At 42.1% G+C, this 22,263-nt stretch overlaps 2 protein-coding genes across 2 annotated transcripts in view; one reads left to right on the plus strand and one right to left on the minus strand.

Moving 5' to 3' along the window:
* The first annotated feature begins 4,643 nt into the window (after positions 1 to 4,643).
* Positions 4,644 to 11,107, plus strand: CXCR5 (C-X-C motif chemokine receptor 5). The gene is made up of 2 exons (XM_089487904.1): positions 4,644 to 4,700; positions 10,046 to 11,107. Exons 1-2 carry the CDS (start codon positions 4,644 to 4,646, stop codon positions 11,105 to 11,107), a joined length of 1,119 nt encoding a protein of 372 aa, XP_089344030.1.
* Positions 11,108 to 20,409: 9,302 nt separating this feature from the next.
* Positions 20,410 to 22,263, minus strand: part of LOC149298052 (B-cell CLL/lymphoma 9-like protein) — a 29,708-nt gene continuing 27,854 nt past the window's right edge. The window contains exons 6-7 of the mRNA XM_089487905.1: positions 21,589 to 21,753; positions 20,410 to 21,323 (exon numbers count right to left, since the gene is read on the minus strand). Coding sequence (XP_089344031.1) covers positions 20,410 to 21,323; positions 21,589 to 21,753 — 1,079 coding nt within the window. The remainder of the gene's footprint in view (positions 21,324 to 21,588; positions 21,754 to 22,263) is intronic.

Here is a 22,263-nt window from a genome sequence, read left to right on the forward strand (position 1 = left end):
CTATTCCTGAGTTGATTAAGAAAATTGCCCATTTATGCTACCAGCAAAACCTGTAATTTGTGGACAGGTCAATTTCTTTTTTATTATCTTTCCATCATATAATCTATTATTCTTCATTGAGAAAATAAATATATACAAATAAACAAATGAAAGAGATGTGGTAGGAGATTATTAGTATTTGTTGATTTACATAGCATTGTTATGTTCCACAACATTGTAAACAGGACATAAAAAAGTTGCGCATCGCATATATAGAGGACTACCAGCACACTTACAGATGGTTACTCTAACGAAAGAGGTGTAAGCCCTATTTAGCTCTTTAAATAAAAGATTAGGGTTCCAGGGCCCAAGCGCTACTGATAATTTCAGCAGCAGCAATTCCTGACCACAAGCCTGTCTATTCATTGGTATCCTGCACTTTGGTAAGAAGTGTCATTGGGGAAAACCTTGCCCCCATGGGTGACTACCACTCATGCCTGGATTGGCTGCCTGGCAAACCCGGCAAATGACAAGTGGCTGATGGCTAGATACACAGCCGCACACTGCCAGAGCGTAAAAGCAAAGCATGCTCTCACACATACTGTGTCCATCTGGGAGCTGGATGTACATCATTTCTTGGCAGCTGGCCTTAAAGTGACAGGGCATGTTGTAATCCCCAGTCCTGCACTGTTTCCATCTATAAACCTATGAGATTTACCCACACAACCTTGAAGCTAATTGCGAGTATCATTTACCTGTCTCTTACTTAGATGTTGCCAAACTGGCTTATCTGTGACCTCCTTAAAATAGCACCTTTTCCCTTATAAAATTAATTACAATGAAAATAAGAGATGCCTGTCATTCCGCCACTTAAAATCCCCACCATAAACCAAAAATAACCATATACACAACACTTTAAGATTGAGTGCCTTAAAGCTATAATATAAAATGAATCAAGTCCAACACTAAAATGTGAGGCAAATTTCCTCTGCAAGAAGGAATCAAGAATCGCAGACATATCGTTTGACCTGGCATTGCCAGTGCAGTTGGTATTCTTCTAGGCACACTGAACAAAGGGGTCAATATCTGGATTACCCTCTGACTCTTATGGAGAGCTATTATAGTCTTCCAACAAATACAGAAATGGTTAAGGCTAGAGAGTTGTATTCTATTAAATGATTAAATATATATTTATTATTAGTTATTATAAACTGAGTGGATTGAATAGCAGTTGAAAATATAATGGGAACCATTAAGGTATCTTTGATAAATGGTATATCTATGTTCTAATGGTGTGGAAGTTAAGACTCAGCAGCTGTTATACACAATAGGTCAAGGACAAGGAAGTGAAACTTATATATGCAGATCTAAGTATAAATTAAATTCTGTAATTGGAGCAAACATTTTATAACTCACACAAAAGTATAAGAGTTGTGAAAGTCTTACTAGGCCAGGTCTAGAAAAGTTAACTGAACAGCAGTAGGAATCAAACTGTATGTAAAAAAAATATTATTTAAAAATGTGCAACTCACCAGCAAACTCCTGAGTGAATTACTCTTTAGGCATCATTCATATTCAAGAAATAGTTTATATTTATTCAATATTTGAGTGCATGTCCTTTTTTTTCTGATTTTATCGCATTATATAAATCCAAGCATGCATGTCAATACAGCCCTGTGCATTTGTAGTCTAGCACAGCCAGTTGCCAATATACATACCTGGGAACTCTCCAGCTTTGACACCGCTTCTCCAGGTCAACACCCGAATCCTCCAGGTCGCAGGAGCGGGGTCTTGACACACCCTGCCCATTTGCACTTTAATGGGGGGGGGGACTCCCACAGATGTCAGCGGGAACTCCCACCAATGTCACAGGACCGCCCATCGAAGTCAGTGGGACCGCCCTCTGATGTCAGTGGGCAGTCCTGGCCACGTCCTGCAAGGGAAGGGTCTAGGTAGTCGGAGTGAAGAAGTTCCCAGGTATGCCAATATAGAGCAAAATCAAAAGTTCCTGTAGTCATTTAGTTTAAAATTTATTATACTATACAACTGCCCCATCACCATTGCAGAAGACATTTTGACATCAATGATGATGTGGTTCTTTGGGCCTATATTGTCAGTAGGGCTGAAACAACTAATCGACAAAATCGATAATAATCGATAATGAAAATCGTTGTCAACGATTCTCATTATCGATTAATCGAATCGATTTTTATCGATTATAAAAATTATAATCCGACCTCAAACAGAGATCAGATTATAACACTAGAATCCAGATCCCCCGCAACGCTGCAGGGGACCTGGATTCCCCTCACTGTCGGCCGGTCTCTCACTTCCGTCTCTCTCCCCCCTCCCATACACCCCTCAGACTCCTCCCCCTCCCATACATCACTCTGCCTCTCTACCCGGCTCCGTTACTGACTTCATAGAAGCCTCAGCGTAAGTGAAGGGCAGTAACGGAGGCTGTCTGTGCGCATCGTTTAGACCCCACCGGCTGACAGAGGATCATCCTCTCTGTCAGCCGGTGGGGGTCTGCATCGCACAGACAGCCTCCGTTACTCACCTTCACTTACGCTGAGGCTTCTATGAAGCTGCAGTGAAAGTTCCTGTCAGTAACGGAGCCGGGTAGAGAGGCTGAGCGGCGTATGGGAGGGGGGAGGAGTCAGAGGGGTGTATGGGAGCCACCCTCCCATACACCACTCTGGCTCCTCCCCCTTCCATACGGCACTCTGCCTCTCCACCCGGCTCCCTGGTGTCTTGTGAACCTCTGTGGCTGACAGGAGGCAGAGTGGAGTATGGGAGGGGGGAGGAGGCAGAGTGGAGTATGGGAGGGGGGAGGAGGCAAGGTGATGTATGGGAGGGGGAGGAGCCAAAGTGGTGTATGGGAGGGGGAGGAGCCAGAGTGGAGTATGGGAGGGGGCAAAGTGGTATATGGGAGGGGGAGGGGGCAAAGTGATGTATGGGAGGGGGAGGAGGCAGAGTGGTATATGGGAGGGGGGAGGAGGCAGAGTGGAGTATGGGAGGGGGAGGAGCCAGAGTGGTGTATGGGAGGGGGAGGAGCCAGAGTGGTGTATGGGTGAGTTATAGTGGTGTATGGGGGGTATTATGAATTTCAGGGCATATAGGGGGTATAAGTCATATCGATATTAGGCATATCAGGGGGGCATAAAACATATCTGGGGGTAAAAGGTATATCAGGGGGCTTAGTGGCATATAGGGGGTATAAGGCATATCGATATTAGGCATATCAGGGGGGCATAAAACATATCTGGGGGTAAAAGGTATATCAGGGGGCACAGTTGAATCTGGCATATAGGAGGTATAAGGCATATATGGGGGCAGAGTGGCAAGCTGGGGGTCAGATGTGCATAACCGGGGGCAGTTTGGTAAATAAAAAACATTTAAACAAGGCTTTTTTCTCATACTTTTTATTAAATATGAAAAATAGTTAACATAAGAATTAATATTTAATAATAACTTTGTATTAAAACCTAGTTTGAGAAACACTGTGTTTGGGTTCTTGTAGCTTTTATTATTATGTCAGTAAAATAAGAAGGTGAATAGAGAAATGCCATTGTGATAAAGAGATGAAAGTGTAAATTGTACGGTTTTTATTACATTATTTTAAATTGAAAAAAAATTTAAAATTTTTTATCCGATTAATCGAAAAAATAATCGGCCAACTAATCGATTATTTTAATAATCGTTAGTTGCAGCCCTAATTGTCAGTTTTGTGTCCATAGGGAACACCAATCAACATTTTTAGTCATACATATTGTGCATTTGTGGAGTCACATTGTAGAAGACCACAGATAATCGAAATGTAATAGATGGTTAGGTTTGATGTTTGCATTAAGAGGATCCTTCACAAGACATCCACAAACAACACAGTTTCAACCAATAACCAAACTGACAAAAATAAACAGGCAAAGGATAGAAAACCTGAGCCTAGTCATCTAGCATGCTTTCTGAATTTGTTTACCCTTAATAATTTGCTTTCCCTGCCTAATCCTCAGCTGACTTTGCTTCCTCTTGTAGAGTATTTCTTTTATGTTTGCCACAAAAACGAAAGTGTGCTGCGTTACCTACGTGGTTACAAAACATGTTTCACACCTTCAAACTTTCAATCAGGCCCAAGGCCGCATTTACCAAAAAAGGACAAGATGAGATTTTGATTACTCATGTTTGTATATTCCTAAACCAAGGTAAAAAATGAGACTAATTTACTAAAATACATGACTGGATATCATTTTAATGTAGCACACATTTAACTGTGAAATTATATATATATATATATATATATATATATTATATAGTAATTTGTACACCCCATCTCACTGTAAAGTATAATTATAAAAGCACCAGCTCAAGTGCAAGTGTATGATCAGGTTCTCAGTGCTTTTATAATTAGCCTACAGCCAGCATAACTTTGCAGGTAAGCAATGCCTTACTGAGATGTTATCTCTTTACTCAGCACCAACCCTTCAACCTAATTTGCCTACAGTATTCTGATGAGTTCAAAGACAGAGATTTGTACCAATTGTTCATTTCCCCTGAAACATTAACTGTTCATCACTTTGAAGACCTTGGATGACTGAGTGTCTCTCTGTCACAAAGTCATCTGCTTCTCCTAAGGTTCACTGCATATCACTGTCCAGTGTGAGGCCATGGAGTTATCGCTGGTGAATCTGGCGAGCGTGGAGATCACAGACTTTGAAGATCTTGTAAGTATGATATCGTATCACCATGCCTGGGAACACTCAATGTTTGACCCGGAGTCTCAGGGCTTTTGCTCCAATCTCAGGGTTTTAGTGGGGGAAGGGGCAAAACCTCAGGGCCACAGAGTCACTGGAGCTAACTTATTCATACTATGTATTGATCTGATGATATCTGTGACTCATAATTAGTGGGTTTGCTTCCAGTATGCCATGGTTTATATCCATGTTTTAATGCTGGCATGCTCAATTAAGTGTATCTTTAAATAATGACAGGTCAAGGAGTTATTTGGTCAACACATTTGATAAGTTACAAGCATTTAAAAAGTTCCTGAGTATGTGTATCACTAAGACTAAATGTAAATAACTCACAAAGATGCGCAAGAAGTGTACAAATTGTAAAGGTATTTACATGCAGGGATAAATATAGAAAAACGTACAGTAATCTGTGGATGAGCCTTACACATATGGAGAGAGTAAAGCACTAGGTAGAGCTTTCGGACTCTTTGCTGATCTAATTCTGTGGGAAAAGGTGGATTAAAAAAGAATGGCCATGCAATGTCCATGGCAAGTGTAATGGGGCATTAAGACTATCTCATCTGTATTTTATAACCTTTAATTATTAGGGTATACTTCAGTACCTTGCATAGGGCCTGCGTGTTACCCTGCCACTGTTAATGGAGGAGGGGAAGGAAGAATCTCATGTATCAAAATAAGCAAGGGAAGAGAATCAGTCTGTATGGGTTATCACCCTATGGGGAAGTAAAACATTTGCTATTCTGATCTTTTGTTTGTGGTTTGGGGTCTCTACTGAACTGTAGAGCATATCTCCTTTACACTACAGACACTGGAAAGTATCATGTTTTACATGTATTCTGCTGCTTAGGATGCCATTTATTTGTTCATTGATGTCCCATGGAGAATGACTGATGCTAATGATGAGAACATGAATCCCAAACTGGATTGCAAGGACAGACTCTTTTCTCCTTCAAGACTTGCCAGATTTTTTCTGAAAGGATCCAAGGTGCTATCTTGGCCTGACCAGATTTAAATCAGACCCAGTGAAATTAAATGTAAGCTTATGTCCAGGCAAAGTCCTGCAGCCCCATAACCTGTATCAAATTAAATACAAACTTGACTGCAAAACACAGTTAATACCATTTAGACTACAGAGGTCAGATGAGAAATGTTCAACCTTGCGTAATAGCATAGATTGAGAGAATTTTTCTGATGAACACTTGGTAGAAGAGGTTATCTACAGAGATATATTGTGCAAAAATGTATCTCTTGAAAAATTCCAAAGTTGTAAAAGATTTTAAAAAAATGCTACGCTCCAACACACAGAGGAGAAAGGTATAGAATTCAACACCAGAGGCAGGGGAGTTGTTAGATTCCATAAGGTTCAGTGGCTAGAAGCCATTTTATAACTTTGATATGTGCCGAGCACCCCCATCACAATCAATGGTAACACTTTCTGCATATGGCAATGTCTTAAACTCCTGGACCCTCAGTCAAAGGATCTCCCGCAAGCCAAGGAGCTAGTGGTGAGGAAAGAGGGAACATGCATGGGAGAGAAAGTGGATAAATCCTATGTATTTAAAAGGGGGGGACATGAATTTAAATGGGACACTGCTATCATATGAATTAGAGGTACATATTATGGCTGGAGTGTCCATTTTACATATTTTACAAAATATAGGTTTCTCTAGGTAAAGTGTAAGGGTGCTTATAAGATATTCACATAACTACACAAAAGCTATAAAAAAAAAATGGCCCTGCCTTCTAAAGGGAAATATGTCCCAACCTCCGACTGTATCCTTGACTTACAAGGTTAGGTTGTAGCATTTTGTGTTTTCACCCTTGTTTCCATTAGTATGTATTTTAATATCTCATGATCTAGTCTGTGTTTGATTTGTCTGTTACGTCTCTAATCCCGTTACTACTGTTGTGTATATCCCATTGTTGTCTGGTGCAATTGTTGTCTGTATTATCATTGTCTTGTCATGTGTCATTTGTGTTCATCTGTTGTACATCACTCTGGCATTGTGGCAATATACACCATGCCCGATCCCAGCATCCTGTCTGGTGTGTCGTGTCGTGACTGATGGTATGGTTATTTAGGAGATTTCTTTCCTTGGAAGGGCACATTTACTCTGAGAACAGTAGCGGCTTCCCAGCTTGTATCGGGTTTTCACCACAAGGAAGGCAGCCACAACAAAAAAACAAAAAATGGCAACGACAGCCAGGGACCCTCTGGTCTACCAGGGACACTCAACTATTTTGTGCATTAAACTTCCTAACATAACATAACTTATTTGTTTCCTTACTATGTCTCGAGAATTCACATTATTGTCCAACGCTCAACTGTAAATAGCAGGTAACTATACATCTTATTACATTATTATAAATGTAAGCAGAAAGGATTTTCAGATTACCTTTGTTGGACTCCAGCGCTGGTTCCCCTCCCTGTATCAAGCAATGCCACGTGTAGTGTTGCCTTTAGTCAGGGAAAACATAAATAAAAAATGGGACCATCTGGCTGAACAAAGAAGTGCTGAAGTATACATCAACGCCCCAGTCTCTACTCTGGGTTGGTAAACAAAACAATCAGGCTTCAGCCCCTTTAGTTGCCCATTGCAACGGCCATGATAAGAACGGTATGCTGCATGTAAGGATAGATGCTCTCTCTGACTGCCACAGAGAGTAGGGGTGATATCCTGCGTGAGTAACTCATAAGACCAGACAAGGAACAGATAAAGTGCTACAAAACTATAACACACCTACAGAGAGCGAGGTGTGCTCTGCCGCTGAGAAAATATTCACAATCATGTACCCACCATAATCTGACCAAGAAACCATTGGCCTCCTAACAGCTCGTAACAAAGAATCTATGTCAGGAGGTAGCCAACAGAAATATTTATAAGATACAGAGAAAAAATCTGGGGCACAATGGTGGTCATACTAACTGATGTGGTAGAATTTGTAATAGAATAAGGGGACAGGAAATGGAGAAATATAATCTGCAAAGCAATTAGTTACAATGTAACTAAAATGAAAACTACATATAATTCAAAACGGTTGAATGCTGTAATTAGTGAATTTGTGTTATACAAAAGGTGTAGGACAAAAAGTTGTATTTATCATGGCGCGGCTGGTGGAACCAGCTAGATTCGGAACGATGAGTCCATATATTCCACTGGTTTTTAAGTTAAGTCCTTCACATTTTGCACCAGTTATAGTTATCCAGTGACGGAGCCATAACGAAGTGGAAGACGCTCAGAGTTTGCCACAAAATCTCAGGGTTTCTTCACTGATCTGAGGTTTAATGAGCAGAATCTCAGGGTCACACAGTCATGATGTTCTGTGATTTAATACTATCTGAGCACCACTATTAGTACTTTCCTCTCACACATTTCTCAAAAGAGACTGCATAAAAACAAAAAGAGGGTAGAAAGGATACAGTCAGGAAAATAAATGGTGGCTGAAGTCCTCGATACTCTTTAAATCAGAGTAACTAGAGGGCTGCCTCCTTGCCAAAGCTACTCTGGACACAACTCAATGCTCAGAGACTTCATGTGTGCAGAACGCCAATGGAATAGAAGAAGATCTGCATTGATACCTACTGCTCGTGCTATCGGCGGACTTCCCACCATCGTAGAATAGAGGATTGGAGTCCCACAAATACTTATAATATCTATAATATAATATACTGCAACAAGTACTCAGAGTGACTTAATTACATCGACAACTATTGTTAGCAAACACTACTCAGCAAAATCACAATACTATTCCCGAAAACAGCCTAAAGTTCTGACCACAACAGCTGAGTTACTGTTAAACATGCTGCTAGTCTTTTGTTATGACTCCTCAAACAAGGTTTTCCCCTCCTACATAATTACACATCAGTGGGAGTTTATTGGTACTGGGGTGTTACACATTACATAACAGAGAGTAAGATGTGAGGGTATGAAAGAGCATCGATAGGTAGGTAGGTATAGTGTTTATGGACAGTTGCTGGCAACTACACCAAAAAATCTAGGACCTGGGTAGCCCTGGCTCCAAGATTTTTTAGATCCGGCTCCACTTTTTGTGCCACTTTATATTGATGTCCATAGGTGTACAGCATGTGCAGGCACATAGTCCAACTTGATGTTTAGAGTCAATTTTGTGCTAGATCCTGTAAGAAATATGGGAAGTTTTAAATTAACAAAATTAATTCGAAGGCAAGTGCTGCAGGTGCACCGAGGCACACAGGAGGGTCATGAAACAGGTGATGTTACAAGATTATATATATAAATGCGCATATTATCAGAATAGATAGACTCAATTTAATAATACCCTTATAGCAAGAAATGACACCTCAGAAAGAGAAGTGGGCTACCATCCTGCAGCAAATGCTGAATATTGCACATGCTGCGCTCCCAAGGTTATGTGACCTTTTGGGCTTTCTGGAGAGGTTCATAAATAGAGCCACATCATAGCTGAGGGTCAACTTTAAATTATCATTTTGTTTTGCATGGATATGTATAAAGCAATTCCAGAGAATCGCCTTAATGCATTTGCTCTTTCCCCCTGCGCTGCAGCTATTTACAGTGCAGCCTAATCTATCTCCTTTAAAGGAGTAATTTCTTGGTGGCGATTGGCTGCTTCACGTAGTCAAAAATGGCCCCAAAAGCTAGCAGTGGAGGAGTCGGTATACTGCAGGTAAAGCTTTTTTTGCGGTTAGGAAATCGATGTATTTTAGAGTAATTGCAAAGTGTTTAATGTACATTCTTTTTTTGGTGGGGCTGTATAGTGGTTCTTTGTCAAGCATATCCTCAAATGCAACGTTAAAAAAGGAATCAGCAGACAATGTTGTAAACAGCTGACCCAAAAGTTATTTAGGTAGCCAAACGTGCTGCCAGGTATAGAAGCGTTAGTATGTACACTCCTTGCATATTGCTCAGTTGCCAATTGAAATAATTAGGATTAGCAGCAATCACCTGTATGCTAGGATAGCACCAATGTACAGATAGCATACATTTGATTGGCTGCTGCAACACCTTTTGATTTCAACATGAGCTCCGAACCAATTGTCTAGAAAGGAAGTCCTACTGAGCATGTGCAAACCCCCTCTGCTTTCAGTAGAGGCAGCTGGGGAGCCTTTAAATAAAACAGATGTCCTTTTCCAACGCTAAGAAATAAAAAATGCCTGCCCTGATTTGCATAGAGTAAAATGCACCAAAGTGCCCTTCAATGCGCATTAAACTTAAAAATAGGGCTAGAGTACTCTTAATATAATAAACAGAATAGAATTTAAGATATATGTAGTCAGAGATGCAGATTGATCATAACTCATGTGTTTTGTTCTTCAGAGCCTTAATGGACTGTTTCTCAACTATAGTCAAGATACATCAGATAGCCTGGGTGGCTTTGTGTGTCCCGGTGCCTTAGAAAATCATCCAGAAGACACACTGAAGATTTTCCAGAAGTTCATCATTCCTGTGGTTTACTCATTGGTGTTCTTGTTGGGGTCTTTGGGCAATGGCCTTGTTCTCATAATTCTTCTGAGACACAATCGCACACGTTCCACCACAGACAACTTCCTCCTGCACCTGGCTGTGGCTGACCTCCTCATGCTCATAACTTTTCCCTTTTCTGTGGTAGAGTCTGCCTACGGCTGGGTATTTGGAAATTTTATGTGCAAAATGGTAGGCGTCCTCAGTCGTCTCAATTTCCTTTGTAGCAGTCTCTTGTTAGGATGCATAAGTGTGGATCGATACCTTGCAATCATCCATGCTGTATATTCTTTTAGGGCACGAGGTGTACTTGCTGTACATCTCCCCTGCGTTGGGGTATGGATTTTGTGCTTCCTTTTTTCAGTTCCCAGCCTGTTCTTCTTAGGGACAGTGAATAATGAAAATATGACTGATTGCACTTATCACCAGAGCCACTTCCCCAGCAATGCCTGGTGGCAGGCAAATAGATTCCTCAATCATGTGGTGGGCTTCTTGTGTCCACTCTTTGTCATGGGATTCTGCTATGCCAATATTGTGGCTGTCCTATACAAGTCAAAGAGAAGAGAAAAGAGAAGGGCAGTGAAGGTGGCCATTGTCATCACTGGGGTCTTCTTCATGTGCTGGACCCCATACAATGTTGTTGTTTTTCTGGATACACTTGATCAGTCTGGATTACTTAAGAGCTGCATGCTTCAGGATCATCTTCCCATAGCAATTTTACTTACAGAAATATTGGGATCTGTACATTGCTGCCTGAATCCCATTCTCTATGCCTTTGTTGGAGTAAAGTTCAGAAATTATGCACTCCAGGTCCTCCAACGTACAGGGTGCCTGAGTTCACTGGGCAAAATTCACACACCAGACAGGAAAAGCAGCATCATGGACTCGGAGGCTGGAACAGTTTTATCTAGCTTCTAGTTCCAATGTTGAATATGGGAACAGCTGTACATTTCAATCTAAAATTGTATAAAAACATACGTACTGCGTATGTTTCTGTGAATACGTTATTGTGCGTTTGGCAGTCTCAGTAGAAATGCACAGATACGAGAATCAGTTTGGCAATGAGCACATGTGAATGTGTACAACTTATTAGGGTCTAAATTTGTTAATGTGTTAGGGCACTTTGGATATAAATGTGTGACGACTGCTATGCAAATGAAATATGACATCTGCAGCAAACTTGCTTAGCTATTCTCAAGAGCTCTGCATTTAATTTCAAATAAGCTTGCAGTAAAGGCTTCTGTCGAGTACACTTTATTAAGAAAAACTTCTTAAAAAGGTGTTATTTTTTACTGTCCAATAAACTTATTTGGTTAAGAAGATTTGGATTTCCCTCATCAGATTAGGCATACCTACAACAGACAATATTATCACACAATGTCAAGCATCGCCTACCAATACTGTCCGGCATATATTGCAGACTTTAAATATACGGAGCATCTCTGCAGCTTCTTCCACTTTAAATGTACTTTTTGCTCTGTCATGAGCATTTATGCATTTTCTTCCTTTTATTACGGTATAACACCATGCTAAAGGAATCACTTGCCCTTTTAATGTAATTTGTGTTGTAGATAATAAAATGTTGTTATACTCAATGCATTTGACTAATAAAAAACAGTGGCATGATTACTGAATGTTTGGTGTGTATTTACTAGACTTGTACATTCATCTTCAGGCGAATATGCAAACGAACACGAAGAGTGCGTTTTCGTGTTCGTTCCGAAGACACGAACAAGAGAAGACAGCGGTGGTAAAACGTAGACGAAGACACACACACAAAGAATCTTCGTGATCGTCTTCGTCTACTAATCTCCCCGGTCCCTTCCCCATCTAGCCTACCTCATCTTTGCGGCATCGCGGGAGTTGACGGAAGCGGAAATCCGTAGGTTCGCCGTCAGGGGTTACAGGGCAGTGCGAGTGAGCTTATTGGTCGCCTACAGGGACCTCTTCTGGCATCAACCAATTGTTTGATGCCAGAGGAAGACCCTGCAGGTGACCAATAGGCTCACTCACACAGCCTTTTTAACTCCTGACAGCGAACCTACGGATTTCCTCTCCCGTTAACCCCTGCGATGCTGTGTTAGATAGGCTCACTCGCACGGCCCCTTAACTCCTTAAGGTGCACCAGGATTTTAAAAGTCTGTACGAGCGACTTTATTGGTCGTTCATACGGACATTTAACTGATAGAGCAGGGAGACCAGCGGTCTCTCCCAGCCAAGTTATGGCACCAGGATTTTAAATGTCCGTATGAGCAACTCTATTGGTCGCTAGCAGAGGCCTTGTCTGCCATCAACCAATGGTTGATGGCAGACGAGCCCCCTGCTGGCGACCAATAGAGTCGCTCATACGGACATTTAAACTCCTGGCGCCAGAGCTGCTGCAGTACGCGTTAACCCCGTATTAACCACTTATAAAAAAATGGAAAAAACGAACACGAAGAATGTCCATGAATATTTGCCTGAAGAGAAGACAGCAACCGGCGAATATTCGCGGAATACAAAGATTTTTTGGACAAAGATGCGCACGTAGACAAACATGAAGAGCCCCCTGGTGCCCAAGTCTATACTTTACATTACATTACATTTATTTATAAAGCGCCGGCAGATTCCGCAGCGCTGTGACAGTTAGTAGACTGTGCAGGTATACAAGTGATGACCCCAGTGAATGGATTTTTTTTTAGTAAAACGTTTGGTAATTTAGAAACACCTGATGTACATGTTGGCTATTTGCACATCAGTACATTTTTTACATTAGCCTAAATTAAAATCATTAAGTTCCAAACAGGGCAAATCTTAGGGTTTCTAGCATGCTAAGCAAACAATGTCTCTGACGCAACAAAAGTACATTTTTGTTTTATAAACTGAAATGTATTCGTTTTTTTTCTGAGAATAGGAAGGGGAAAGGGATACAGAAATAAAGAAAAAGAACATAGGAACCGGTAAGGATAGGCATCATACAGATGGTTTAAATAGTAAGGGGGGTGCAAAAAAGGGAGGGTCCTGACAGGCTGTGGTCCATGATGAACACGGCAGATAGAGTAGAGGCTCTTTCTAATAATTCAAAGACTGTTTCATCAGGTTGTTCCAAGTGAGCTAACACCCATTTAATCCTGGAAGCAAGGACCATGGCGAAGATTTTGATGTCTGCATTGACCAATGAATTTGGATGGTAGCTAGTGGGCAGCACACGGTCTCTCCCCTCCCATGAGCGCTAGGGACACTTCCTCGACTGTAATTGGGTCCTCCAGTTCAGAAGGCCTCTCTGGGTTAATTGTCTTGTGCAGCTGAGTCTCCAAACAGCATCAAATGTTACCCCAACCCCCATATTGATCCCCGAACGTATGTTATATAGGAACGAATAATAATTCATTAATTCAATCTTTCTAGACATCAAGCGGGAGATCACTGAGCGCAGGAAGCTCCCCGTAGGTCTCTAGCACCGTTACGTTTGTGCTTCTGTTTAAGAAAATCTGTCTGAGGAAGTCGGAAACGATGTTGGGACATGAGTGATCCCCACCCGATGTATCTGCCCCAGGGTTAAGTAGAATATTAAAATCCCCCGCCCCCTCCAACACCACACACCCTCCCCGAACCTAGCTAGGCAGCTCATGAAAGAGTAAAAAGCTTTATGCTGGTTCCTGTTTGGTAGATATATAGTGTTCACGCTATAGTCCCTTTGAGGAACAGACACCTACCCTCCGAATCCGCTAGTTTATCCACCAGTAAAAACAGGGTATGTTTGGAGAACAGAATCACCGTTGGATTTACTCAAATGATTATTGCTATAGTGAGTTACTGGGAAAAGGTGGTTATGTACAAAGGGATTGCCATCCCCTTTAAAGTGAGTTTCCTGCACAAACACAACTTGGGCCCTACGGAACCTAAAATCTCTCAAACATTTTTTCTGGTTGATTTAACCCTTTGCTGTTGATCAACACAGCACCAGGTCTGCGGGAACAATGGCCATCACAGTCTCCGAGTCCCAGGAGCCGAGCCCGCCCAGGTGTAAAAGTGAGAGAAAAGGAGAAAGAAAAGCAGGGGAAAGGAAAGAGAGGGGGCAGAGAAAAGGTAATAATAGGAGGGAAAAGGTGGAGCGTCCAAGAGAGAGGCCAGCACTGAAGCTGACTGCAAGAGAGTACATCACGTGCAGGGAGATCCATTCGGTCAAATGCATGTCCTGCAGGACATTTAGCTGAGTGGTGGGGAAAGTGGCAAATGCATATTGGGGATACATACATTTGAAAAAAGGAGCACATGAGCATTTAAAGGCCATGCACCTATCATATGCATTAAAATGCGTGATGGCTGGAGTGTCCCTTTTATGGGTTAAACTAACCATCCAAACTATCTGTGTCTCTGTGAGTTCTGCTTGGCTTTTGCAGTTGCATTTAGCTTGGACACACAAGCGAATCCTGAGCTGGGGCGAATCTCCTAAGTGACATCTCTAAGTGAGGAGTTACAAGCAAAGAAGGAGTTAAAAAGCAAGAAGGAGGGTAAAGTATAAATCCTTGTGATTCCATATATTTATATATATATATATATATATATATATATATATATATATATATATATATATATATTGCACCTTACTGTCTGTTTTTGCCAGTTATTTGAGCTATCCCCATTGCCAAGAGGTCAGGTGTACATCTTGCTCAATGTATGCAATCCTTGATCAGCGCTTCGAGGGTGCATATTGCTGTGCGAGATGTGTGCGGGTTGCTCATTTGGAAGCACAAATCCTGAGTCTAGAGGAGCAACTGGCAACACTGAGATCTATTGACAACTTGGAGAGGAGTCTGCTGCTCACTGAGCAAGCTCTCTCGGGGGTAGAGGTGGGGGAGGATAGCGGGATGGAGGTACAGGACAGTCAGGCAGCTAGCTGGGTTACAGTTAGAAGGCGGGGTAGGGGGAAAAGCGCCAGGCAGATGAGGGGGATGTTAGTTCAGAGTTAGCAGTACTGCAGCAAGTCACTGCCTCTGACCACCAGAGGGGTGTCTGCTCCAGTAAGGAGGGAAGGAGGAGCGCAGGGCAGGCCAGACAGGTGCTGGTAGTGGGGGACTCAATTATTAGGGGGACAGACAGGGCGATCTGTCACAAAGACCGGGATCGCCGAACAGTGTGTTGTCTGCCTGGCGCTCGCGTTCGGCACATCGCGGATCGGGTTGACAGATTACTGGGGGGGGCTGGAGAAGACCCAGCAGTCATGGTGCACATTGGCACCAATGACAAAGTGAGAGGTAGGCGGAATGTCCTTACAAATGATTTCAGGGACTTGGGTAGCAAGCTTAAGGCAAGGACCTCCAAGGTAGTATTTTCTGAAATATTACCTGTACCACGTGCCACACCAGAGAGGGAGCGGGAGATTAGGGAGCTAAACAAGTGGCTCAGAAGCTGGTGTAGGAAGGAGGGGTTTGGGTTCATGGAGAACTGGGCCGACTTCTCTGTCGGATACAGGCTCTACGGTAGGGACGGGCTGCACCTCAATGGGGAGGGTGCAGCTGTGCTCGGGGAGAAGATGGCCAGAAGGGTGGAGGAGTGTTTAAACTAGGTAAAGGGGGGGAGGGAAACTACAATATAGAAGGGGAAGATAGTGTAGATAGAAAGCTGGGGCTTATAAATGTACCTGGGGGTGGAGCGGAGGGAGGGGTTAGAATAGTCAATAGGGATAGGCTTCATAGGGAAAAAAAAACATACACCTCTAAATTGTATGCTTACTAATGCCAGAAGTCTGACCAATAAAACTGACGAACTGGAGTTAATAATGTCTGAAGAAAACTATGACATAGTGGGTATAACAGAGACATGGTTGGATGATAGCTATGACTGGGCGGTTAACATACAGGGGTATAGTCTATTCAGGAAGGATCGAAAAAAACGAAAAGGGGGAGGAGTTTGCCTTTATGTAAAGTCCAGCCTAAAGGCCACACTGCGGGAGAATATATGTGAGGGAAATTATAATGTGGAGTCATTATGGGTAGAAATATATGGAAAGAAAAATAATAAAATACTGATTGGGGTTTGCTATAAGCCACCGAATATAATGGAAGCAGCAGAAGATCAATTATTAAAGCAAATAAACAAGGCAGCAAATCACAACGAGGTGGTTATTATGGGGGACTTTAACTATCCCGACATAAACTGGGAAACAGAGACCTGTGAATCTCATAAAGGAAACCGGTTTCTGACTATAAGTAAGGATAATTATCTGTCCCAAATGGTACAGGACCCGACCAGAGGGGGCGCCCTACTGGACTTAATATTAACCAACAGACCTGACAGAGTAACTAATGTGCAGGTCAGGGGGCATCTAGGAAATAGTGATCACAATATGATACATTATAACTTGTCCTTCAATAAGGGAACTCTTAGAGGAGCCACAAGAACCATGAACTTTAGGAAGGCAAAGTTTGATCAACTAAGAGAAGCCCTTAACACTGTAAATTGGGAAAATGTCCTCAAAAACAAGAGTACAGACACTCAATGGGAGATTTTTAAGGATATCTTAAATTCTCACTGTGAAAGGTACATACCGTATGGGAATAAAAGAGTCAGGAACAAGAGAAAACCAATGTGGATAAATAAAAATGTAAAGGGGGTAATAAATGGCAAAAAAAAGGCATTTAAGCTACTAAAACAGGAAGGCAGTGAGGAAGCACTAAAAAGCTATCGGGAAAAAAATAAAATATGTAAAAATCAGATAAAAGCAGCAAAAGTGGAGACAGAAAGACTCATTGCCAAAGAGAGTAAGACAAACCCCAAAATGTTCTTTAACTATATAAATAGTAAAAAGGTTAAAAATGAAAGCGTTGGCCCCTTAAAAAGTAATGAGGGAGAAGTTATAGACGGGGATCAGGAAAAAGCTAATCTATTAAATATATTCTTCTCTGCTGTATTCACAGAGGAAAATGAAATGCCAGGTTCTAAGGGAGTTAAGTAATGCAATAGACAGACCCCTATTTCTAATATTCAAGGACTCTATAGTGACCGGGTCTGTTCCCCAGGACTGGCGCATAGCAAATGTTGTGCCAATATTCAAAAAGGGGACAAAAAGTGACCCGGGGAATTATAGGCCTGTTAGTTTAACTTCTGTTGTGTGTAAACTGTTTGAGGGTTTCCTAAGAGATGCTATTTTGGAGTATCTCAATGAAAATAAGTGTATGACTCCATATCAGCATGGGTTTACAAGGGATCGGTCCTGTCAAACTAACCTGATCAGCTTTTATGAGGAGGTGAGCTCAAGACTGGATCGGGGTGAATCGCTGGATGTCATATATCTTGATTTTTCCAAAGCATTTGATACGGTGCCACATAAAAGGCTGGTACATAAAATGAGAATGCTTGGGCTGGGGGAGAATGTGTGTATGTGGGTAAGTAACTGGCTCAGTGATAGGAAACAGAGGGTGGTTATTAATGGTACATATTCTGAGTGGGTTACTGTTGCTAGTGGGGTACCACAGGGGTCAGTTTTGGGTCCTATTCTTTTTAATATATTTATTAATGACCTTGTAGAGGGATTGTATAGTAAAGTATCAATCTTTGCAGACGATACTAAGCTCTGTAACGTGGTTAACACAATAGAGGACAGTGCACGATTACAAATGGATCTGCATAGGTTGGAGGCTTGGGCTGGGATGTGGCAGATGAGGTTCAACACAGATAAACGTAAGGTTATGCACATGGGGAAGAAAAATCCAGGCTGGGAATATGTATTAAATGGGAAAACACTGGGGACGACTGACATGGAAAAGGACTTAGGAGTTTTAGTTAACAGTAAATTTACCTGTAGCGACCAGTGTCAGGCAGCTGCTGCTAAGGCAAATAAAATCATGGGGTGCATCAAAAGGGGCATAGATGCCCACGACAAGGAAATAATTCTACCACTGTACAAGTCACTAGTCAGACCACACATGGAATACTGTGTACAGTACTGGGCACCAGTGTACAAGAAAGATATAGTGGAGCTGGAGAGGGTTCAAAGACGGGCAACCAGAGTAATAAGGGGAATGGGAGGACTACAGTACCCAGAAAGATTATCAGAATTAGGGTTATTTAGTTTGGAAAAAAGACGGCTTAGGGGGGATTTAATAACTATGTATAAATATATAAGGGGACAGTACAGAGATCACTCCCAGGACCTATTTATACCCAGGACTGTATCTATAACAAGGGGACATCCTCTACGGTTGGAGGAAAGAAGGTTTCTACACCAGCACAGACGGGGGTTCTTTACAGTAAGAGCGGTGAGATTATGGAACTCTCTGCCAGAGGAAGTGGTGATGGCAAACTCAATAAGAGAGTTCAAAAGGAGCCTGGACGTGTTTCTTGAAAGCAATAATATTACAAGTTATGGATATTAGATTAATAGGGACAGAACGTTGATCCAGGGATTTATTCTGATTGCCATATTTGGAGTCGGGAAGGAATTTTCCCCCTGGTATGGGGCAATTGGCATCTGCTTCATAAGGGTTTTTTTGCCTTCCTCTGGATCAACACAGTAGGGACACAATATGTATATAGGTTGAACTTGATGGACTTTGGTCTTTTTTCAACCTTATGAACTATGTTACTATGTTACTATCTGGCAAGTAGGCAAGCATACCTCCCCAGGGTAGGCTACCCAGAGCTCTGCCTGTTCTGGGGGAGCAGTTCTGTGAAGAGGTGGGGCCCCAGACACCAGGTGGGGGACACAGCCAAACATTACTCCCCTGTCCAGCAACACAATAAACTGACCTAGAGACCCAGTGAGACCCAAGACTGCAGGCCAAACAGGAGTCACCATATTAAGCTCATTGCTGGATACAAGTGAGACGGCTTTCTAATACATAGATTACTTGTTTGCATTTATCAATATCATTACAGTCACTAATTAACTTAGGTTATGAAGGTCACACCTAAGTGAGCCTCTACTGCAGAAAGAGCGTGAGAACCTGAGTTATGCATTATTAAATGAGTAATATTTTTCCAAAGCCTCCATACACATTTCATTATGCACTATTCAGGGCAAGCTCAGCCCCCTTCTTGCTACATAAGTTGGCACAAGAACACAACTCTCCTGTCAACTCTTTCTAGTCAAGGACTCTCATACACTGACTCCAAGAAAGAATCATTCATTTAACATGCAAGCTAAGTAAAAAAAACTTGGACAATGCAGACGGCTTTCACATTTTACTTCTTATATTTACATTTTTTCAAAAATCTTAGCACATTTTCACTGCTTTAATAGAAAAAAGAAAAAAGCCACACTCACAAAAATGCTATACAGAGGAGACCACACTGAGCAGACATATGACACTGCATCAGATTTCCTGCAATTTGCCACGATGTAAGCAATCCCTGCCAGCGGTAACTAGATGGAGACACAGTCAGAAAAAGGAATAGACAGATTGAAGGAATGACTCAGTGAACAGAGCACTAAGTACAATGAGTTGTGATTAAGCATAACAGTGGGGATAATTAATGTAACCACACTACACACGGGTGCATGTAGGGACAGACCCTATTATGACCGGCGAGTCATTGAACAGACAATATTATACATACAGCGGGGTAATCTCAAAGAGACCATGATGTAGGTGCTGACTTTGTGGGAAATAGTTCACTTGGTAGAGATGCTAGAGAAGTCACTCAAGCATACTGGGAAGGGGATGCAGACATGGATGTCTTAAAGAACAAGCAATGTGAGAGGGATCATGAAGAAGAAGCAATATGTGTTTAGGAACAGAATGGAGTTACAGACAAATTAGGCAATTGGAAAGTAAAGGGTATGTACATTTTCTGGATATTTAGGAGAGTATGTTTTAAACAAAAGCTTATACAATGCAGTTTGAAAAGATGCTATCTGGTGCATCAGTAACCTTTTAACAGTTTGCATACAGGAATGCTTTTCAGAGACAACACTGCAAGGAGATGAGTACAATTGGTAAGTGGCCATCTGGGAGATGATGCCAACAAAAGGATGCTTTAAAAGACATTGTGACTGAAGGGCATGGCACATTTAAGAAAGCTGTTTTCCTGCATCATTAGGGAATACAATAGCAGGGTTTTCTGGTGTGGTGTAGTAGAAAACCAAGGTCACTAGAAGAGAAGCAGTAACTACTGTGAAAGTTTGAAAAGGGAAGAAGGGAGCTTTGACTCAAAGGGAATTTTTTTATTGGTAGAAAAAGTCGGTAAAGTTGGAAAAAATGCTGGCAGAGGAGGCTATAGCTGGCAAGTCTGTGCAGTTAGAATGGCAGGTGCCCTGTTCCTGTGATGTAGGTATCCAAGGATACGCTGCGTTGTCTCATCTGGTGTCCAACCATCATGCTCTGCTGTCCGGGTATGTGGCCCCCAAGAGCACCCTGTGGAGACAGCATATGGGCATTCTGTGGGTACATCTCCCCTGATACACTACGCTGCTTCATTAGCATGAAGTTCTGCTGCGCCATCTGAGGTGGAGGCGCCAGTCCCGTCCTACCCATGGTGGGCATAGGAGGTACTCCCAGGGTTCTCTGTGATCCTGGAAGACTGGGGCCTAGATGGCCTGCATGCTGCTCAACCATCATGTTCTGCAGACCTAGAAGGTGCATGTTGGTGGGATGTGGCTTGGGAGTCTGATTACCAACCTTCGGAAAGTATTGCAGAGTACTGCTGGGTTTCTCAGAGGGCATGATTCGGGATAAGTCAAACTCTGGTATGCCACTAGCTGAAGGTCGGATGACATCTCCTAAATCCGGGTCACTGAGTACAGAGGGTAGACCTGGGCCATAAGGGTCAGACATTCTGTGGGATAGACGTGGCTGAGTGTGTACATCATCCGGATAGTGTTGCTGCATTGAACTGCCCCCTCCACCCTGGGGTATAGGAGGATTATGATGGGGTCTGGGCTGCACACGTGGTGGGAAGACCAGCTGGTTGGAGGACATCATTTGTGTGTTAGGGCCTGGGCAGCAAGGATCCTGAGTCACCGATGGAATCATCAAGCTGTTTTGCATGGGTGGAATGATGGTTGGGTGCATAGGTGGGCCAGGGGATGTGAGAAGAGAGGGAGGTGTGTCATGGGAGAGAGGTGCCTGTCCTGGAAGGCTGATGTTTCCCATGGGACTCTGGGAAGAATTTAGGTTTAAGTGCAGAGACATAGGTTGGTTCATCCCTGGACCTGAAATACAGATCACACAGAATATATGATACTAAGTGCAGTATGTAATTACATATAGTATTGTAACTATAATACATTTGTATATTTAGCTATATGCCTAAAATAATTTCTCACGCCTCATTTCTCAGACTAATAACCTTTAAGATATCTGTTATATTTTCTTGCTTTTAGATAATCCCAAAATGTGTTTTTTTATTTTCCATCTGTGTAATCCCCATGCAACAGAAGCCCACCCTAACATAAATGCATCAAATGTTGGTCTTACCCTGTTGAGCACCTGGCGGTAGGAGTACTCTCTCTGGAAGAAGCTCATCATCAGAGGTCGCAATAGTTTTTATGGCATTGTGATACAATGGTGTGGAGCTAGGCATGGCATACTTAGACATCTGGGACATCATTAGGGATAAGGGATTCTGAGAATGTGTTCCATCTAGAAAGAAATCCACAGATTACAAGAGGAGACCATATATAGTTTAATGTTCCATGTGTGTATAATATATCATATATACATATACACACGTCTATATAAGTATATAAAAGGTATACAGATACAGAGTTCAACTCTCTATACAGACACAAAACAGTGTTTACAAGTGGATATATGTGGCAGTACATACAGTTCTCAAAAGTTTACATACCCTGGCAGAAATTGTAAAATGTTGGGCTTGATTTTGAAAATATGACTGAACATGCAAAACAGTCTTTTATTTAAGGCTAGTGATCATATGAAGCCATTTACATAGCTGTTTGTCTCCTTGTTAAATCATAATTCTAACAGATATCCCCCAAATGGCCCTGATCAAAAGTTTACATAGCATTAAATGTTTGGCCTTGTTACAGACACACAAGATGACTGTCAGGCTCCATTCAGGCTGCGGAGCTGATTATCTCGCTACAGTTCCCCCTTGGCTGTAATCCATTCCTAGATTTCATTATCCTC

This window comes from Sceloporus occidentalis, unplaced genomic scaffold, assembly GCF_023333645.1.
Source record: "Sceloporus occidentalis isolate IW3139 unplaced genomic scaffold, rSceOcc1.0.p SCAF_35, whole genome shotgun sequence".
In the NCBI taxonomy this organism is placed as follows: Eukaryota; Metazoa; Chordata; class Lepidosauria; order Squamata; family Phrynosomatidae; genus Sceloporus; species Sceloporus occidentalis.